This window comes from Lutjanus erythropterus, chromosome 4 (genome assembly GCF_056507025.1).
Source record: "Lutjanus erythropterus isolate fLutEry1 chromosome 4, fLutEry1.hap2, whole genome shotgun sequence".
NCBI lineage: Eukaryota > Metazoa > Chordata > Actinopteri > Lutjaniformes > Lutjanidae > Lutjanus > Lutjanus erythropterus.
The window spans coordinates 19,358,246-19,378,319 of NC_139320.1; the positions used below are offsets into that span (position 1 = coordinate 19,358,246).

The 20,074-nt window shown below is 39.5% G+C and overlaps 1 protein-coding gene across 3 annotated transcripts in view; it reads right to left on the reverse strand.

Annotated features, from left to right (window-relative positions):
* The window catches only part of LOC146328301 (galactosylgalactosylxylosylprotein 3-beta-glucuronosyltransferase 1), a 108,240-nt gene that overhangs the window by 9,724 nt on the left and 78,442 nt on the right, over window positions 1-20,074 (reverse strand). For 2 of the 3 annotated variants that reach the window (XM_084717226.1, XM_084717227.1), the window contains 4 exons: window positions 15,971-16,145; window positions 11,146-11,288; window positions 6,083-6,154; window positions 5,466-5,977 (listed from right to left, as the gene is read on the reverse strand). In XM_084717226.1, the coding sequence (XP_084573352.1) occupies window positions 5,466-5,977; window positions 6,083-6,154; window positions 11,146-11,257 (696 nt within the window). In that variant the 5' untranslated portion in view covers window positions 11,258-11,288; window positions 15,971-16,145. The remainder of the gene's footprint in view (window positions 1-5,465; window positions 5,978-6,082; window positions 6,155-11,145; window positions 11,289-15,970; window positions 16,146-20,074) is intronic. The other variant, XM_084717228.1, reaches the window with a different exon arrangement.

The following is a 20,074-nucleotide window of genomic DNA, read 5'->3' on the forward strand; positions in this document are numbered from 1 at the left end:
CATAGATCTCTTCTTTCACTGCCCTTTGATCTTTAGGGAAGCAAAGAAAATTGTAAACTGTTTTTTTTTTAATTGCTTGATGTGCAAATGTGATGGAGCAGCTTTTAGGCATGGTGCCACTAATTTTTTTTCAAATTTATTACCAGCACATTTACAGTGCTTGTTTTAACCCAAAGGGACGCGTGGTTTCTCTCAAGTCAGGGATGTGACGTATGCCTGCCCTCATGTATTTTCAGGTGATTATACACTAATGAAAACATACTTATAGATATTGTATTCCATTTCAGCCATATTCTGACAATAAATCCCCATAAATCTTATACATTGGACCTTTAATTACCTTCCTAAAGCTTGTATTGGCCATTTTTTTGTAGCCAGGCCACATCTGAGTGCAGCCATCAACCCATTTTACCCAAACGTCACCTGCCTGCTTCCCTGACATATATACGTACCGCTTAAATCAGAGGGAAGTATAAATCAGGCGCTCTGCAGGCGATGTCAAGAGGCTTGTCACTTTCCCATCTATACTGAAAATGTGAAAATGAGCATTCCGCCTGCTGCCTCTGGTGGGAATATCAGCTAGAGCAAAACATCACAAATCCTTCTTCTGCTGGCACCCAGGCAAATGAAAATGCAACAAAGTTCCTCTCGCCCCATTCTGGTGAATACAATGTGTCTGTTTAGGCTGTATTTCCTGCTCCACTCACATAGACGCTCTCAGAGACAAAGTGGCTGTGTTTCAAAATAGTCAGAGAGGCAACACAAAGAAGAGAAATCCCAAATTTTAACAGAGGAAAAAGGCAGGGAGGCATGCAGGTACATTAATCAGTCCTTAAGGCTGCAGGACAGGATGAAACTCAGCAGAGCTGTCATCCATTGTCAATACTGGAGGAGTCTGTGGATTTAAGTCTTTGTCCAAAAACAAGAAAAATGCTGGGGTTATTTAGGTTTTCTAAAGCTGATTGAAATTCTTAAAAAAATACATTAAAAATATATTTTTACAGTTTATCTAAATTCCAAGTGTTTGTTGAACATATGATTCAGTACAACATTGTTCAATCAATTTTAATGTTTAAATATCAATTAGATAGCTTCAATCATTATATAATTGTGATGTTTTCATTACAGATGTTTGAGTGTAAATATATTATGAAAGCACCAAGAGTCAAAGTATCAGAATAAAAATGTGATTTTCTCAATATGACTTTCTGATGACGTGGTTGTTCTGTTCTCTTGGATTGAAATTGTTGGCAGTTATTCTTAAAGGCTGAAATTTAGACCTGAGAGCGTTTGTTAGTCTCATGGCCACCACAGGTTCTTCTACACACTTGGAAGCGGAGGGGGAGACGAGGTGTTTGCAATCTGCAAGCTCACTGCTAGACACCACTAAATCTGATCCTTTAAAAATAGCACACGCTACTAAGTAACTTTGTGGTTTAGGAAGAAACCAAAAAGTTTCTTATTAAGTCTCAATTATTCATGTAGTTCTTTACAGGGTGGTGTACTTTGACTGTGAGATATGAATATTTCATGATTTTTTTTTTCGTTTTCATTAAGGCATGGCCTAAAAAGTATGCATTTAATAAAGAGCTGTATGTGCCACTGAAAGACTAAGGTTGTATTTTTACTGTGTGTATGAACAGGTGGCAACAATAACAATCTGTGGCCCTGACTTCTCTGGCAGCAGATGTGATGTAAGTTTAGTTAAAACAATTCCAGTCAGAACTTTTTGCTGTGGCAGACTTTTGTGTGCCCTGAAGTGTACCGTCTATGTGTCTGGCTGTGTCAACTATTTGCCACAACAAATAAGTGCAGCTTTCACTTTCTGTGGAAGTGCCCCTGATTTTGTGCACACGGCAGTAACATCACACTGTAACTGAAACGAAAACGATGTACTCTCTGAGTAGAGAGTATTTGCATTGACCATCTGTCTTCACTAATCTCAACCTATACACAGATGTGCTGTGAATCTAAAAAAAAATAATAGAAACATTCATTACATGGAGGATAAGCAACAGTTTCACTTTTGACTGAAAAAGAAATTCATTTGATAAATTAAAAATGAAAAAAAGTCCATGTAAACATGTCATAACCATCCCTGCATGTGTTTAAGCTGTTAAGTATGTGGCTCTGACATTATTTCCTTTAATGGGATAGCTAGGATGATTTAAAGTGGCCACTTAAAACCCAGATATCACTCTCTCTCCAAAACAACCAAACTCCATAAGCAAAATCAGTAGTTTTACCTCACTGAACAGAAGAAGTGCTGGTCTAATGCTGCCCTGATGTGTTTGTTTGTGTAATTGTGTGACTTTGGTGAATCCAAACTGTCATTTCAAAACATGGAAATCACAAAATAACACAGAAAAAATAACAGATTGAAGCAGCAACAGGCCAGCAACTCCTGTTTTCTGTGATGTAGAATTACTGATTTTGCCTATGGAGTTTGGTGGGTTTGGAAAGAGCGATATTTGGTTTCTGTAACAGCTGTTTCTCATCAGAAAAGGCTGTCTGATGGCAAAGTAAAGCAGTGAAAATATTCAAAATCTAGCCTACACTTAAACAGATATTAATTTATTTAGGTAGACCTTTAAAAGTGGTTAAAATACCTTTTGTTGCTGGTCCTGACCCCTGACTCCTGACCCTGCATCTTCTAACTGAGGGTTATGCAACCACCATCTACTGTAGCCAATACAGTTCATACAACCCTTTTTTTTTTATTACCGTCAACTTCTATGAAAACAATTTGTTGTTTGTGTAATTTTGCTCAAAGCATTACAAATTTGCTCAAAGTAAAAAAGATTTTGTGGGTTACAGCTGTCTCTGGTCTCACCTAATTTTAACATCTGTTTTCCTTGATGCCAGAAGCTCATCAACATGTGATTAGCTCTAACTAGTTTCCTTTTTTTTGACAATTAGATTTAAAACGTTTTGTAAATTCTCCAAATCAAAGACTTAGCTCACTTCAGATTAACCAGGAGAAAGTCACATCACTCCCTCCACGTTGTCTCCACACTGGAGGAGTCGCATAAACACCTATCTGTCTTCCAGCTGTTGAGACACTGAATATTTACTAGGGTGTCAGCAAACTACTGAATTTTTACCACAGTGTCAGCAAACTATAATGTAGTTGCAGTCAACTCTCTGCTTTCTGTCTATCCGACTGTCACTTTCTCTTTTTCTCTCATTCTTTTTCTGTCTCCGTCCCTCCCCCTCCACCTCCCTCTCTGTCTCTCCCCCTCAGGGCCGTTACTCTGGCCCATAAATAGGCCTGTTGGAGGTGATGGAGAGCCTCGGAGGGAGACGGAGCACTTCGGCTGATTCCCAGAGAAAGGTAATGACAGGCCCCGTCAATACCCGCCGCTCCATTTACTACGGACCCCGTCTGCACTACTAACAAGACTTGAGGCTAATACTCAGAGGACCTAGACCGTGTCCGCTCAGGTAATTCAACTGATGTCAAGATGGATGGCCTGAGATGTACTGATTACATGCCCAAACCTCTCTCCACCAGCTCCACATCTCGACTGTGCTTGTTAAGTGTTAAAAAAAATGCTTCAAGTAACTGGGAATTTATAGTTCAGCCCCCTCTTACATAACATATCACAGATGCCTGAAGTATATGGCTCTCGGAAGTGCCTTATAACACAGTATATTTTATGTTTCACTTTATAAGAGGTACGTATATCCACAAGAAAGCACGCAATTTAAGTTGACATTAACATTTGTGCATGTAGATGTATTTTTTCCCAATTCAATACAATTCCAGTAGCAATATACGTGTACAGTACTAAATATTCCTTTTTATAACAAATATTTATGCCATGCAGAGACAAAAATTGACGGCGCGGTATAATATTTTGTCTGCCTCAACCTTGATGGAGCCTATCTAAAAGTGCAGCTTCAATTTAATGGATCTTTGCACAAAATGACCACAATATATTGCCGAGAGTTGCCTGATTTTTGCCTCTCCTCATCAATTCCAGTCACTTCTGCGTTGGCTGCTGAGCTTTTTAAACGGACATAAACAACTGGCCTACGTGTTTTTGCTGCGAATGGTTCAGTCTCCCGGCCCCTCCTGAATTACCCACCGTGCACTCTGAACATGGTTTGTTTTTCGAAATTGTTAGTGGACATCAGTAGTGCAGCATTTTAAAGGTGGACAGAGCTTGAGGGTCATCAATAGTGGTGCAGAGTAGGCGATATTTGGTAAGAACAAAACAGAAAGATTAGGTTTCAGTGTAAGCTCGCAAATAATTATGGACAGGTACGCTTTGGACGTATATTTACACTTAAAATTGGAAATAGTTTAGAAGTTAGGTTAAGGCTAGAGGCAGGCCAGCCATGAGGAATTATGTACAGGGGGACAACATTTTCCAAAATGGGCCCTCATCCACACTTTATCCAGCATGAACAGGTTGCAAAATAATAGCCTTATATAAGTGCAGTGCAGCAGTGTTTTTTCATATCTGATTAAGTGAATGTGCTAATATTACTTAGAGATTAAGCTAGCTTGGTTTTATTTGCTAGCTCCTCTTCTTTGCCTTATTTGCTTCTGCACACTTTTTTTGGCCATTGTCTCTTCATGGTCTTATTATCTCCATACCTTAGTTTTTCTTTATTGAGCTCCTGATTTAGGGTGAGGCATTTTGACTGAGCTAGTCAGTTTGCTTTAGATCAGCAGCACATATGTGATCTAAACACTGATGTATACAGTAGGAACTGGAAGCGGTGTCACTTCTCAGCCTTGCTTCAAATTTTGGCCAGTTGCCACTCTTCGTATTGCAGCAATTATTGAAGAGACGTCCTGAGATGTCTGTAAAATAGTTGACAGGACACCATGAAATGCAAACATGGTCAATAATATTTCTTTCTATTATGATTTTTTTTTTTGTTTCTGCATGGAGGTTTTATGTTTGTAAAACTTTCCTAGAGCCAAGAAAAGTGATTTAAAAATCTGTGACATCATCACAATGTAAAGTCTATGGGCTGAGCGGGAACCTCAAAAGCAAGAAAACTTTTTTGGTGTATGCAGCAATTGAGCAATTCTCATAAGAATAATAGGCACCATCTTTGTGTCCAGTATCCTGTTCTTAAAAAATCCATGGTTCTGCACATGAACCGCACCATTTTCACAATAACAGGGGAAGAAGGGGTGTCAGATGACCAAGTTAAAATGTGTTTAAGTGATGTAAGTCAGTAAGTACTGTACTTAATCATATTTAAGGGTCAATCATAGACCTTTGCGTGGGCCCTCCCAGAGCCCTGGGCTGAGCCTGAGCCCCTGATGGCGGAGCTTGAGGTTATGGTATGAAACTGGCCAGGACTTCCATTTGTAAATGTAGTTCCACAGGAGTCTGTAATAACACTTAAGCAACAACAATGAAACTAATTCAGCTGCATCTACAAGCACTCAGCACATTCAAAAGAGTTGGTAAAACTTCATGAAATACAGCAGCACTAACCTCCTCAAACAGCTCCAGGCTGTATGTGTTGTCATCGTCAGCGAAGTAGACGATCCCAGCTTGACTGCTGTTGGCATTGAAGGTCTCCCTCAGCCACCGCAGGGCCAGATTCCTCTGCATGGTCCCCCTGGGAATTCTGGGGTCCCGAGTGTCACCCCGCAGCTTATAGTTCCTGGGCGTCTCTACATTGAGGTGGGTGTAGTTCAGCCCCGTTTCTCGGAGGAGCCGCGTGACAAGAGGCGTCCTCCGTTGCGAGTCCTCCACCAGGATCCAGTGCAGGTTGGGAACGTGGAGGAAGGTGTTTGCCAGCCGTGTCAGCTCCGCCTTCTGCACTGGTCGACTGTACGTGGGTGTGATGATGTGGATGGTAGGCAGCACATCGGACCAGGGCGGAGGCCTCGTGTACACATACTCTGTCCTCACCACCTCAACAATGTCCTTATCTGAGGCACAGTATTCCTTGGAGTCCTGCGCCTGGCCGCCTGCCTCCCTCTTGCCCTCGACACCATCATCTGCAGATTTGGGGATAAGAAGACATGTAAGGCATTAGTGCAACCTTGGGCTGCCCTTTGTATATTTGCCTCAGGTGACTTAAACCCAATGGGGGTAAAGTGTACCTGAGAGCCGGTGGTGGCGGACTGCAAGCCTCTCTGGAATGATAAAGATCTCTTTTACTAGGTGGTGACAGGCTGCAAAAAGTGAAAGCAGGCACCGTGAGAGGATAACACAGCTGATGGACAGAGAGACAGTGCAGGGAAAGGGAGGGGAGAGATGAGCCTTTCTATTCCCCCAGCGTTGCCTTTGGGCTTTTCTTTAGAAAGACAGAAAAATGTTGGTTTGTGGATCCAGTCGACATGCCCTGTTTTTATGCTCAGACTCCACCATGGACTCTCTACCGCCCTCCATTCCCCTGGCTTACAGCTGCTGTGTTGCTGGACTGCAATAAACACGGCTTACTTATTTGGCTGAAATCTGGAAGTCCTAGTGTTCACATTTAAATGTGTTTTGTCCCTGTGTTGTGTCTGACCTCACTTTTAGTTGTTACGATTAAAACCAGGTCAGAACTCCACTACTGAGATATTCTGGCTCAGTAATTTAGACCAACCTTGCAATTTCATCCAATCATTGCAACCTGAGCTCTGACCAATTGTCACAGCTTCCTGTGAGTTCCACCAATCACAGCGTTTCCCCACACAAACATCATACAGCTGTAAATGATTTAGTATTTACTTTTTTTTTTTTTTTGCACTTTTATTTGTTTTATTTTGTCACATATACTGACAAGAAAACAAGGTTTGTCATTGGTTATGGGCATTCATCAGCGCTCTGTGCACTTTTATTTTATAATTCTTGGCTTGATGTTTTGACCGAGCTCCAAAGCTCCACAAAGATTTTGCTGCTTTTGTGGAATACACCCCAAGGGCACTCCTTCATTTAAAAATAAAGTATATTTTGATAGAATTTTTGTAATCCAGTGCCTTTTTGATAAGGTTACTCCGAACACTCTGAACAGAATGTGGTTTTATTCTCCCTGGAACAAGTTGCCTTTGATTTCTGAATTATACAAAAAAAAATAAAGAAAGAAAAGATAACTTTTTTGTTGCAATTTTTGCTTGCTCTCATAATTTCTTCAAATAACTGCCATGAAATCAGGCATCTGAGGCTGCAACAATCCTCCCACAAAAAGCCTGCAAAAATCAGTCCAAGGGTTGAAAAGGGTTGATGAGATTATTTTGCCATTCTGCTCATACAGGTGGTGGTTTGGTGGTTGCTACTTTTATGGCTGTAGGGGATGCACATCCAAAAAACTTTTACAGGTACTGAAGGCAAAAATCAGACAATAGCTCTGCACATTGTGCTGATAGCTCCCAGCTTTTCAAATCGATCTAACAGAGATCTGCGGCAGGCACTTTATCAATCCATGACGAAGATCTCTGTCAGATCGAAACGTTGCTCAATTAAAGCAGCTGGGAGCTATCAGTGCGGTGTGCAGACCTTTTGTCTTTTACAGATTCTGAAAAATTCACAACACAAGTAGAAAACTGCTTGTTTTTCTGTATTCCAGCAGGGATACCAAAGTAATAATTTATAACATTTGGTTATTGCACTACAAAAATGAAAAAGTTGAGAGACCTAAAAATTTAAAGGCAATAGATTTTTGAGTTTTCAACCCAACTTATTGTCTTAAGTTCTGAAAAAGTTTTACCAACTACTTTTTTTTTTTTTGTTACTTTTCTTCTTTAGATAAACTTGAAGTCTGAGTTTATTACCCCCCCCCCCCCCCCCAAAAAAAAAAAAAAAAAAAAAAATCTGTTGAAACAGTTAATGCATAAACTAACTGAAGAGAAGTGAATACTGGCTAATATTTAATATTTGCAATTAAGGCACCCAAATAATGACAAATTCACAGCTCACTGTGACTGAACTTTTTTTTTATTTCAAAACTCAAAAACCTATTGCAGTACGTTGCCTTGAAATTTTGATTTGTCTCAACTTTTTCTTTTTGGAAAATATCCTGTTGGAGATCTGCCTGTCTGAAAACATGTAAGATATTTTTTTCAGTGTTAAATACGGTGTTGTATTTGTATCCTCATAACACACGAAGTGTTGTAAGACTCACAAGAAACTTTTTCAGTGCATAAAGTCAGTGTGCTGCATTGCCTGTTGAAATTTTAGTTGCAGGCTTTTTGTTTAATCTAATGCTCTGGGCCATACAGGTTTTTTACCTGCTTGATTTTTGTATTTTTTAAGTGTACTATGGACCCCTTTATAAAGTTTTGTATATTTTTATGATGTATTTCCACTATGCATGACATATTAATCACATAACCTGTCAGGTGACTCCATTTCATATGCATGGGGAAGTGTCTCGTCACTTGTTCATGTCTGATGAAGGGCTGGGGCCCGAAATGTCATGTGACAGTGATATACCATTAAACCGCTATAAGGAGTGGCTTCTGGCGTGCAGACTCAGTTTTACACTATAGCTTACTTTTTAAAAAAGTGAAGAGAAAGAGTTTATACTGGGTGTTGCTACTGTCAGGCTGTTCTTTAAAGATACTCATTAAACAAGTTTTGAATGCTTTAGTTCTGTCACAGCTTGATTATTGTTTTGTGATTTGGTCTAGTGCCACAATGAAGGAGTTAAGAAAATTACAAGTAGCTTAGAATAAAGCAGCATGTTGTGCTTTACAGTGTTCTTACAGAACTAACGTATTAGACATGCATGACAGTCTGGGTTGGCTAACTTTTAGTCAGAGATCCACTTGTTTTGTTAAATTTTGTTAGGAATGTTTTGTTGACACGATCACCAAAAATATTAAATGAAAGTTTATTCTCTCAGTTGGCTCGACACAGTTGTCAAACATGATATGTAACAGAACGACGGTTTATTCTACCTTCAGCAATAACAGGTATGATGCAGAAAACGGTCATGTACAGAGCCATGGTCAGGTGGAATTCATTGCCATTGTATATTGTTCAAGAGGACACTAAAGATCATTTAAAAATGTTGTTAGAACAATATTTACAGTTATTTAAGGAAACATAGAGGCACAGGATGGATAAATATTATTTAAGGTCATTCTGATTATATATTTATTATGAATAATTATGAATGTATGTGCATATGAAAGGATCACATTTCTATGATTTCTGGATTAATAATGATGGATTTATAATTCCGTTCATGATTTAATGTATGTTGTACTGAATGACAATTTGTTTCTCTACATTATCTTGCTTATTCAGTTTTATTTTATTGTAAATTTAAGAGATAAGCTTTAACGTTTGTTGTGTTTATGTGGTTGTGGTATCTATTAGTGTAGCCAGTGCTTATGTTGGTGCTAATGGGGATCCTAATAAAGACAAAGACTCACTCATTTTAGAGTGGTACATAAAGCCAGTGCAACAGACTGCAATGTCTGGTTAATCAACTTTTGTAGTCATGCTGTGTATTTTACAGCCTTGGTATTAATGATTAAATCTCCCAGCAGCTACGGCACCACAGTGTTAGCCTTTTCTTGATCCTGTCTTCTGTAAGAAGGTTATTATTTTTTTTAATGTTTAGGTGAGAACAACGTGACTGCTTACTCATGACTTGCATGTAAACAGTGGTGAATCAGTCAGCTGACACTTGACTCCAGCGGTGGAGGCTGTGATATTTGGGCCCAATGCTGTGGTCATGATGAATAGAATATGATTACAGAATCATTAAGGTTGTTAATTTCTTTTCATTGTGCTAAGCTAATGGCAGTCTTTGTCACTGTTGTGCCCGAGCTCCATTCGCACCTCCAACATAAGGAGGATTTTTCTGCAGCACATAGATTAACACAATCTGCTGATGGCCAGATGTTCGACAGAGGCTGCCAGCTAGCATGCTGCCAAAAAACCTCCATGTTCTCTCTTTTAAGAGCACACAAAGGGAAGCCTGTGAGAAAGCTGGGTCAGATAGCACTCGCAAAAAAAAAAACAATTTGTTATACTTCATTGTGTCTTCACTGAATCCCATAAGATATTAAAATCACTGTATGCATTTACTGTTGACACAGTTTCCATAAGTAGGAATTCAGTGAGGAAAATATATTTAACAGTGCATCTTTTTAGGCATTCTTTTCTCTGACTGTCACCTGCAACCTGCCCGAGCGTCTGGGACAGAGGGGGTGGAGGAAAACAACTCACTCCAACCATAGACTGTACATTAAATAGGATCTCTTACCTATTTAATATACAGTCTAATGCTACAACTCCATAGTTGGAATTCAGTAATCAGTTTTGCACACAGAATGGCTACATATTGCTCATTTACTACAATTAGTAACTTCTGTTGATTCCAGACTGCCTTGGGTCATTTATGTGAACCTGTTTTGTTTGTTAACCCCTGTATGTGCATACATGACATTACAAGAGGAGGGCAAAGAGCTCGATTGATTTGCTGTCACTCTAATTTGGGTTTGTTTACTCTCCAGCATACTTGACATTTTACACTGTTGGGTCTGTGGTCTCTGGGGGATGATTGCAAGGCTCATGAGTATGTGTATTAATGACTCAGACTGGTGTGCAAACGTGATATTACACACGGATGCAGAGACATTCCACAAAGCTAAACAAGCAGACAGTTGCGATTTCAAATAGCCGATTAAACTCACTCTGGAATTAATATCCATCGAGTGAAACAGGGGAATAATTTAAAACTTAATAGATAAAACAAATGATGGACATGCTGCTTTATAGTACATGCTGTGTGTAGTCGAGCGTCACAACAAGAAGAAAATATGGATTGATGGACAAAGGCATGTGAGTGGATAGGCTGCGAATGCTGTGAAAGGACATTGTTTCATAACTGAGCAGGTTATTATCAACCTGAATGCAGATTAGAAAGAGCGGAACAATTCATTCTATTCAACTGACAGACTGAATATGTGGGATTAAAGTACTCTGTAGATATATGAGAGTTTACACGTGCTGGTAACTTCTAAGTCTTCATCATGCACATAAACAGTCCACACTGATGAGGTTTACGATGACTGGACAAGTGTTATTGAGCTCTGATGAAGCTGATGGTCATGGTTACTGAGTGCCTCTAAATGAACGGCCTGTTGTCTATGCCTGAAGTGTAGTGTTAGGTTCGAGGACCCACTTCAGGTTTGATATTGCCGGTGGAGTGCAGTGCTCTGCGTACCCTTGCGGATGGCGAGGAGTGGAGCTATAGCGCTTTGGTGCCAAACAGTGATGAGCAGAGTCCAGGGTAACACGATCAACACGATGGCAAGAATATCTCTTCTCTTCGGCATCTCCAGGATTGGTTATGTGGCTCGGCATTACCTGGAGAGAAAAAAGAGATGTACATACTCTTATTCTGCATTTTATAACAAGAAGGATTTCAGGTCAAGGAGCTTTGAGGAAACCTAGAAATAAATCCGTGAATTTGTTTTCAAATTTACACATAACAAAGCAGTGGCGTACTCAGGCTGTCTGAGTGGTAGGGGCGAAAAAAAAGAAAGGGCATCAGCTGCATGCAATGGAGCACCAGTGGGTCCAAAGTTGTGTTTCATCATGTTGTCTTGAATTCTGGGTTGCTCTGGTTTTCTCCACTGGAAGGGCATGTTTTAATATTTTGTCCACTGGAAGGGAACCCTAGAAAGCACTGAATCATGTTTTATCCACTAGATGGGCACTGTAGAGAGCGCTTAGTAATGTTTTGTCCACTGGAAGGGCACTTTAGAGGGTATTTAATAATGTTTTGTCAACTGGAAGGACACTCTATAGGGCACTTAATCATGTTTTCTCCACTGAAAAGGCACACTAGAGGGCTCTTACTCATATTTTGTCTATTTGAAGTAAACTCTAGAGGGCAGCATTTTTCAAACATAGGGGCACTAGGAAGGACAGTCGCCTCCTCTCTGAGTACACCAGCGTAACAGATTCAAGCAAATTTCAATTACTCTTGAATGGTGCATTCATAGGACCTCAATTATCATTAACTGCTTCAGAAAACACCACATTAGGCACTAGAGGACACCCATATTTATGCAGACCAAAGTGTTATTGAGGAAAGTGAAAAAGAACTTTGGTGATGCAGAAAGTGTGTAATAGTCTACTCAGAGCTGTAGAATAAAATATTATTCTGCAGCAGACACAGCACCATCACAACCTCACGAGAGACATTAAGAGTGAATTTATGGAGCAGGCAATTGTTGTTCAGCCTATACAACGTAAGAACAAAGGCTGTAAAATAAAACTGTAAGTCTGTCGCAGCCAATGAAAGAAAGGTCAAAGGCACTGGAGGAGGGCGTGGAGCAGGAGCTTCTGCCCTCTGCCAAGGCGATGAGCTCATCGGTGCCATCACTGAGGACGGGGCAGTGACTTCATGCCCAGTGCTGCAACTATTCACCAGCCAAATGGCAGGAAACGATGTCACCAGACTGCGGGTTTACTGCTTGGCAAATGTGCAGAGTCCAGATCACTTGGTTCAGCTTTGTATCCCTTTGAAAAATCTAATTACAGCATGAAAGACATTAAATAGGACTTAATTGAAATAGCACCTACAAATGACTTCCTTGAAATGTCATTTATTTTTAATTTCTCAGTTTGATTAAAAAAATAAGAAGAATAATGTAATTAAAATGCTATACTGTCAGTGCATTGTGTCCTTAATTCTAACAAACTTATTAAATACATGCATTTTCAGTGCATTTCCTACCACACTGACCTCATTTTAAATCAGCAACAACTAGCAACTAGCTAGCAACAGCAATCAGAAAAAAGGCACCATTATCTTTAATAAATTACAGATGTCTCTGCATTTGAACATTGTTGGAAATATTTGGGAAAATATCTGACACACCTTAATGAAATATATGACATATGGCTAGGGTGTTCAGACATTTTAATGTGGAAATATTACATACATGTACATACATACATACATACATGTAATTTAATTTATTATGTATTATAATGATGTGTATTGAAAGTTTGCTACAGTTAGTGAAGTTACTACTACTAGCTTGGCACATATGCAGATTACAGCGATGACGGAACAGATTTACCACTTAAAATTCTAGGTCAATTTTGAAACAGTGGGTCCTGAGGTTTAGACTTTTCATTTCCAGCTGGTTGTGGCCTTGATTTAGCCAAAATCAGCTTAAAATGAGAAGGCTCAAAAAGGGGTCTTAAAATATAATACGTATTGATTGCTGCTACACTGAGGCTAAAGCTACATCTCAGCATCCTCACCTGCTAATGAGCCATGTAACTTAGAGGACTTGGAAATAAAGAGACAGCTTTCTACTTGCATCGCAGGGTAATGAATTGTACTGAGCAGTTTTAAATATGATAAGGAAATTGTAGAGTGTAGGCCGAATACAATAAAAAGAGGGACAGTTTTTAACATTACCTTAAACTCTGCCAGCCTCCTGCTTCCACACAAGTTACTTCACAGTGGATGTGCAAGACATGAACTGGCGATGGCTTTCTTTCAGCACAGAGACTATTAAAACCTACAAACTATTGTGTTAATTAATAGCTTGTATTTAATATAAAGATATGTTCCTCTGCCTTGTAAGTAATGTTGGGTTAAGTTGAAGCTCATACGTTATGTTAGCGTTCAAAGCTATGATTAGAAAATCACTGTTCAGGTGAGGGGATTACCCAACAATTCAACTGAACTAAACTGTAATATTTATGGAGAAATAAAAAAAAAGTACTAGGTCATGTGAAAGACGACTTGCATTTAAACACATGTTTTCTGTTAGCAGTTTATGCACAAATTGCATGAATGAAACATTTTCTTTCCCCTTCAGTTGCATTTTTGTGTAACAGTTTGCCAGAAGTTCTTGTGAAAAGAACAAATGAAGATCATTCAGTTTATAAACATTATTCTGCATCATGTGAAGTTGAGATATTACTTAAAGAATCAGTCAGTAACAAGAATACCTTGTATACCATAACCTAGTGGGTTTTAAGCTGGGGTCCAGCAATCAACGGGGATCCTTGAGGGGTAGGGGGTCCCTAGCAAAAGGAGGAACAGAATATTTGACCAACTTTCATTAAATTCTTTGGAAGCAGGGAATACATAGGGTTGGCCATTTTGATTGATTGCATTTTGAAGTGTTCCTAGTTTGATCATTGTTAATGAATACTTTATTATATTTATACCTATAAATTGAAAAGATACTCTTCCTTAAGACAAAATCAAATCGAGTGTCCATGGTCTCATGTGCATCTTTTGTCCTCTGCCATAAATAGTAATTACATCCAAACTTTGAAAATAAACATCCATCTGAATCAATACCTCCAACAACAAACAGCAAAGACTAAGACACCATGTTTCACAAATGAAGACTTTGGCTATGATTGTTTATTTTGGATTGCAATATTGTGGCATCTGCCTGTAATGAACTCACTGCCACCTAGCTCATTTACATTGAATTTAAGGATGACAGACCTCCCCATGTCTCCCAGGGTCTGTCTCTCCACCTCCTTAATAGGCTTGTGGCATTATGCTGAGCCCTGACTGAAAAAAATGCAGTTATTAACTGATCTGCTCAATTAAACAACGGAGAAAAGCAGACATAATGTGAGCACAGGTGTTTGCCGTATTCATTTCAGCTTTACACTCGAGGAAACAAGTCATCATGTTCCCCATAGTGATCCTGCTCCCACTGTTGGGGGAGGTGGCAGTATATTGAGGCTTAACATAATTGTACATGGCAATTATGGTTATTGAATTCTGTAAATAAATACACCGTTAATGCCCAAGCCATCAACTGAGGAGTATGAATAGTTCTAACACAAACCCTTCACCATATTCATGTTCTCTGCTGATAAAGAAACTGGTCCTGCAGAGTTTTAAAATGGTATTTTTTCTATTTCAGTGGAAAGTGATTTATAGCAAATGAAAATATTATTGTGCATGGCTCTGTACGCTTGGAAGTACAAGTACACATAGAAAAGGACATTACCCCTACTACATGTCCTTGAATGAATGGTATGGGAATTTCACTGATAAACATAGTAAATGCATCCCTTTGAGCCATATGCGACATGGAAACAAACAGATCACACAATCTTCCAATGCTGCATGAAAAAAAAGCAATGTATGTGCTTTCTGAAGGAAAAAAAAATTGACTGTATAAAAGAAAAATATGCCCTTTAGGTCTTCCCATCATAGCATTATTTCATACTTTACAAATGCTGTAAATGCCAACAATCTTTTCACAGCCTATGAATACATAAAGATGTGTCTACTCTAGCAGTAGTGAATACAGTAATTTACAAAAGAAAAAATAAACACCTTCACCATGCAATCTGGAAGGCTCTCACAGAGGATAAATCTGCTAATGCTGAACACCTACCGATCATATATCATTTCTGTTGCTTCCATTTTATGTGAAATGGATTTATTGACCTTGTGAATACGCCCTAAAAACTGTCTCTGTTAGCATTATAATGATAATTATAGCTTTTTATTTAGGGAAAAACTAGAATTTTCTCTCAGAAAACCATTTTCAATTACTAAATCTGTCTTCCAAGTCATTTTTTAAATCCAGGAAGCCAATTTCAACAAGGGGCATCACTCTGCACAAACAAAGTGCCTTTAATAGGCTCAGGGACAGAGTTGGAGGACTCGTGAGAGACAAAAATTACAATGGTCAAGAAGGTCAGGAAGCAGCAGAGGCCAAGACATTTTGACTTGTAGCTCCTTGTCCATTTTCCACAATCCAACTTGGTAGCATCTTTAAATTCTCCCTGCCTGGTAAATGCCCACATCTTTCAAACTTCTTATTACCAGTATGTAACATAAGCTTTCCGAGATTAATAGTCTTATCCAAAGCCAAGATAGGAAAGAAGAGAGAGGGAAAAAATGCTCTTTTCCCCCTTTAATCTGTTGTCCTCCTTGTAGCCAGTAAACTGACCTTGATGTGTATAATCAGCGGAATGCCCCTTTAATAACATGGTTTGCATACAGCCATATGAATGAATAAAAGGCTTTGGATGCTCACCCACAGTCAGAACTGGATCATGGCACCACTGGTGACGTGCAGCTGGGAAGACCACACTGCATACTGGATGAGCTACGTAGTGGTGACATCATCAGTCGCACCTCAGCCGACCATTTCCTTTTTGCTCTTCCTCTGCCGTGTCTACTGACGCAGACAGGCAACACTCAGTCCAGACCTGTAAAATGAGGACATTTCAGTGAGCATGAGAAGTGATGAAGGAATTGTGAGTGCTTCTCTCTTTATGTTTTCATAGTAGGTAACACCATGTGCTCTCCGTGAGACATTCAAGGACAGTCAGCCAGGTTAACATAGCAGTTTGGACTATCAGATGCTTTACAGAGATCCTTGGCTATATGCACCTTCATGAGCAGTGTGTCTGTGTGATGTCTATTCATTATTTAACATCAAAGAGCCAGGGCTGAAAATGCAGCTAAGGAAAAGTGTGTCAGTATAAAGTAATGAACTCTAATTTGGATGCACACCATGCAGATTCACAGGAGGAATCCCTCCCCCGGGGGCGGTGATCTACCACTTTATAACGCTGGAGTTTCTGCTCATGTGTGAAACAGTTAATCCTGTATATTGATAAGTCATTTTACCTCATTGACTCCAATCTCAACTGCACAGACACAGACTCGGTGTTTTCCTTTTTTTTTTTTTTTTTTTTTTTGCCTAATGTGGAAACTGGAAGAGGGTTAGTCACAACTCCATTGCTTGCCAACAGTCTGGGGTGGGGGATGTTACAAAAATAAACTGGCATCATGTCTTATTCAAATACATCTGAGAGAACGCCGCTTCTATGGAGGCTTATGCTTCACTCAGCCAGTGATGTCTGCACGCTGCATCAGCTCCAGAACTGGATGGCTGAGGACTGTATTTTTGGGGGCTTTGTAATAGAGAATGATATAAACTGCAAATATGTGGGTTTTGCGGAATGAACAGCAGGAGACCCAGATTCATTTTACTGAGGCACAGGGTTGTATAAAAAGGCAAATGATCCAGTAATGCAGTAGGGGATGTTTGTGCTCGATGTGCACAAAATTTAAACTCCATCTATTCTCGGATTGCCCTGACTCATTGTCCAATATCTCAAACTGAATGACCATGCATCTGCAGGTTGACATCACTTGCGCGGAAAAGGGAATGAAAGATGATTATGAGAAGTGGTCCTCATGGGTTAGTTCAGCTTCTGCAGTATTTGCTTTTTACAGTATAACAGCAACAAGCAAGTACCGTAGTGACAAAAAATTACTAAACAGCAGCGATAGAAAGACTATACAAATGCTGCCAGGTACTGTCATGCACACAGACTTGAAATGACAGTGTTGTCGCTCTGATTTGTGTACAGCGCTCCCCTCTTCTACCCATTATGATGGAGCTAAACAGAAGGGAACACAGTATAGTACAAGAACCTGCCAAAATCTACGACCCTCCGACAGGCCACTGCAGCTTCTCAGTGCTAAACACTTTTGAAAGAAAATGTTTGGAAAAACAAAATATTGTGGCAGGTGCCGCCAGCTGAAGGGAGCTAGAGCTCAAACTGCTGTTATGTACTGAATATACAGAGCTAAAAAAAAGTGCTTGTCTTGTGATATGACTGCATTCATTAAAAGTTTTGATTTCTTCTTTGACAAGCTGCAGAGCTGTTTACTCATTTGAGCTGAGTTGGGCCACGCAGGAATGTCCTCTTTTAAAAGGAAGCCTATTCCTCTACTCTTCACATTTTTAGCTATGATAGCAGCATGGCTTTTGTACAGACATCTTTGACATTATAGGTTTAATCAAACTGGCTTCGGTGTTCCCCTGATTTTCCTCTAACACGAGGCTGACATTTGTGATTTGAGAAATCTCAGTAACTGTTGGATGTCATGAGATTTGGTGCAGACATCCATTCCCTCTTCAGGATGCACTGTAAAAACTTTGGTGATTTGATTGGTCCAATACTTTGGTTTATAATCTAACACCTGCTATTACATTACTATCAGCCTTATCTGCACTTTGTGTTTATTGCTGATTTTCAAATGCATGCTAACATGTTAAAATAAAGGCTCATTTATGCCCCCTTTATGTATGAAAATAGTTAGGTCCATCTCAAACTGCGTAACTGTCACCCACATACTTCCATGTGTCCTGTACACTGGCACAGATGTTAAGCAATATATGCATAAGAGGGAGCCACTCAGTCAAAAGTTATCCCAAAGAAGAAGAGTAAAAAGTTTCTAACACAAGCAAACATAGTGATGCTAGAATAAGTTGTAATGATGTACTTCCCGAGAAAGAGGCAAAAGCAGAGGTGTGTGGCCATTAAAGAAACTGCAATGTGTGAACTTCTTCATGGTGTGCTTTGGTCACGCCTCGCTTGAACTATTGGCTACACTGCTACATTATCCCTCACCACTACTGGTGGTATGGTTCTGTCCTGTCTGTATGCTTTCAGAAAATATGCACAAATATGGAAAAAATGAACGCAGAGTACAGACAGAAGGCTCTGTCTATATCCATGTAACGCTGATGTTAGTTAGCTCAAGTGCTGTTGTGCCTGATAAGTAACCAACAGTCTTACAAAGCCGCGGCGTGGCTGCAGACTCTGAGAGCCATAGAGCACATTGCTTTCACTTGAGCTGGATGACAGATGAACACACAAACATAAAAAAACCAAAAACATTCATCATTTATCATTTATGACCTAATTTCCCACCAAGCCTACTGCTGGACTGAGTAGCTCTTTAAGTTTGCTAGTTTATGACACAAAATGCAAATGTTACTTTTGGTAAGTGTTTCTGTCAACATAATATTTTATGTTGGTAATGATCATTTTTGTGCTGGTTTATAGTTTTATTATTTATTAGTATTTATTAGTGAGATGCTGTGTTTTTGCATATGTTTGAGTGTGTCAATGTCTTTCAGGAGCTGTGTTTCTTGAGAGTTGCCTCCTGGCTCTCCTCCCATGCTGTTTGCCACAATATTTTATTTTATTTTACTTTTTCCCCTACAACCATCTGGCGACCCCCACAAATTATCTTGCGACCCCCTTGGAGGTACCAACCCACAGGTTGAGCACCACTGTTCCAATCAATTTCACTCTAATATATTTTGTCATACTAATGCAGAGCGTTCCTCCTCCTCTGCTCAATAACAAATATGTAACACCAACAGATAAGAATGTAAAAAGGAACTGTTAGCGAGGCCTCCGTACTGCACAAGCGCTCAGGTGGCCTGTTTGTGGCTGTGGCACTTGAACTGTGTGATGTGGCGAGAATACACACCACACACTGTGGCAGCCAATGGCAGACAATGAGGCTTGACAGCCTTTCACATCAGCACGAGTTAACCAGCTGTGACGAGAACACCTGCCGCTGATTAATAAAGAATCACAGCAACAATGCCACGTGCGAAAATTGTTGTACTGATTGTTGAACTAACACCATTAGCCCCAAAAGGTGAGGTGGGGGGTGAAACAATATGTTTCTCTCATGGGTTTGAGTGTATCAGACAGATTCTGTGTGAGATAGAAAAGATGTGAGATCTCGGCGAGAGTATATCTAAATTTCTCACTGATTGTAGGAATGATTGATTATATTATTATGATTTGATGATATGCATATATTAATGAGTCTACTCATCTTTACCCAGCTTTTGGTAGCAATTCATATGTTGTAATTGTATAGAACTTAAATGATTTTATTTCTTCAGATGTCTAAATAATCTTAAAGGTAGAATCAGTTGGATCTGTCCAAGCTGGTCATAAACGCACCATAGTTTATTGTTGAGTCAAATACATACATTTTAGGTTGGTGAAGCGTCCCGAGCAGCAAAATAATGAGTAAGACAGGCAGAGGGCAGAGTCTCTGCAGATACAGCCACCACACACTTTTAGTGAGTCATAAGTGATGATTGATTGAAAGGGATTGTGTTTCTGAATCTATACATTGTTTTTTTATTGAAAATGTTTCATATTATGCCTTTGACTCAAAGCCTTCCTGTAAATGAGTTCACTTTGGGGATGCCAAACAGTATTCATACATACAGCATACAAATCTATTACAAAAAATCTATTTTTACATTGTACTGAAAAGTAAATCCTAACTACTTAAAAATATGAAC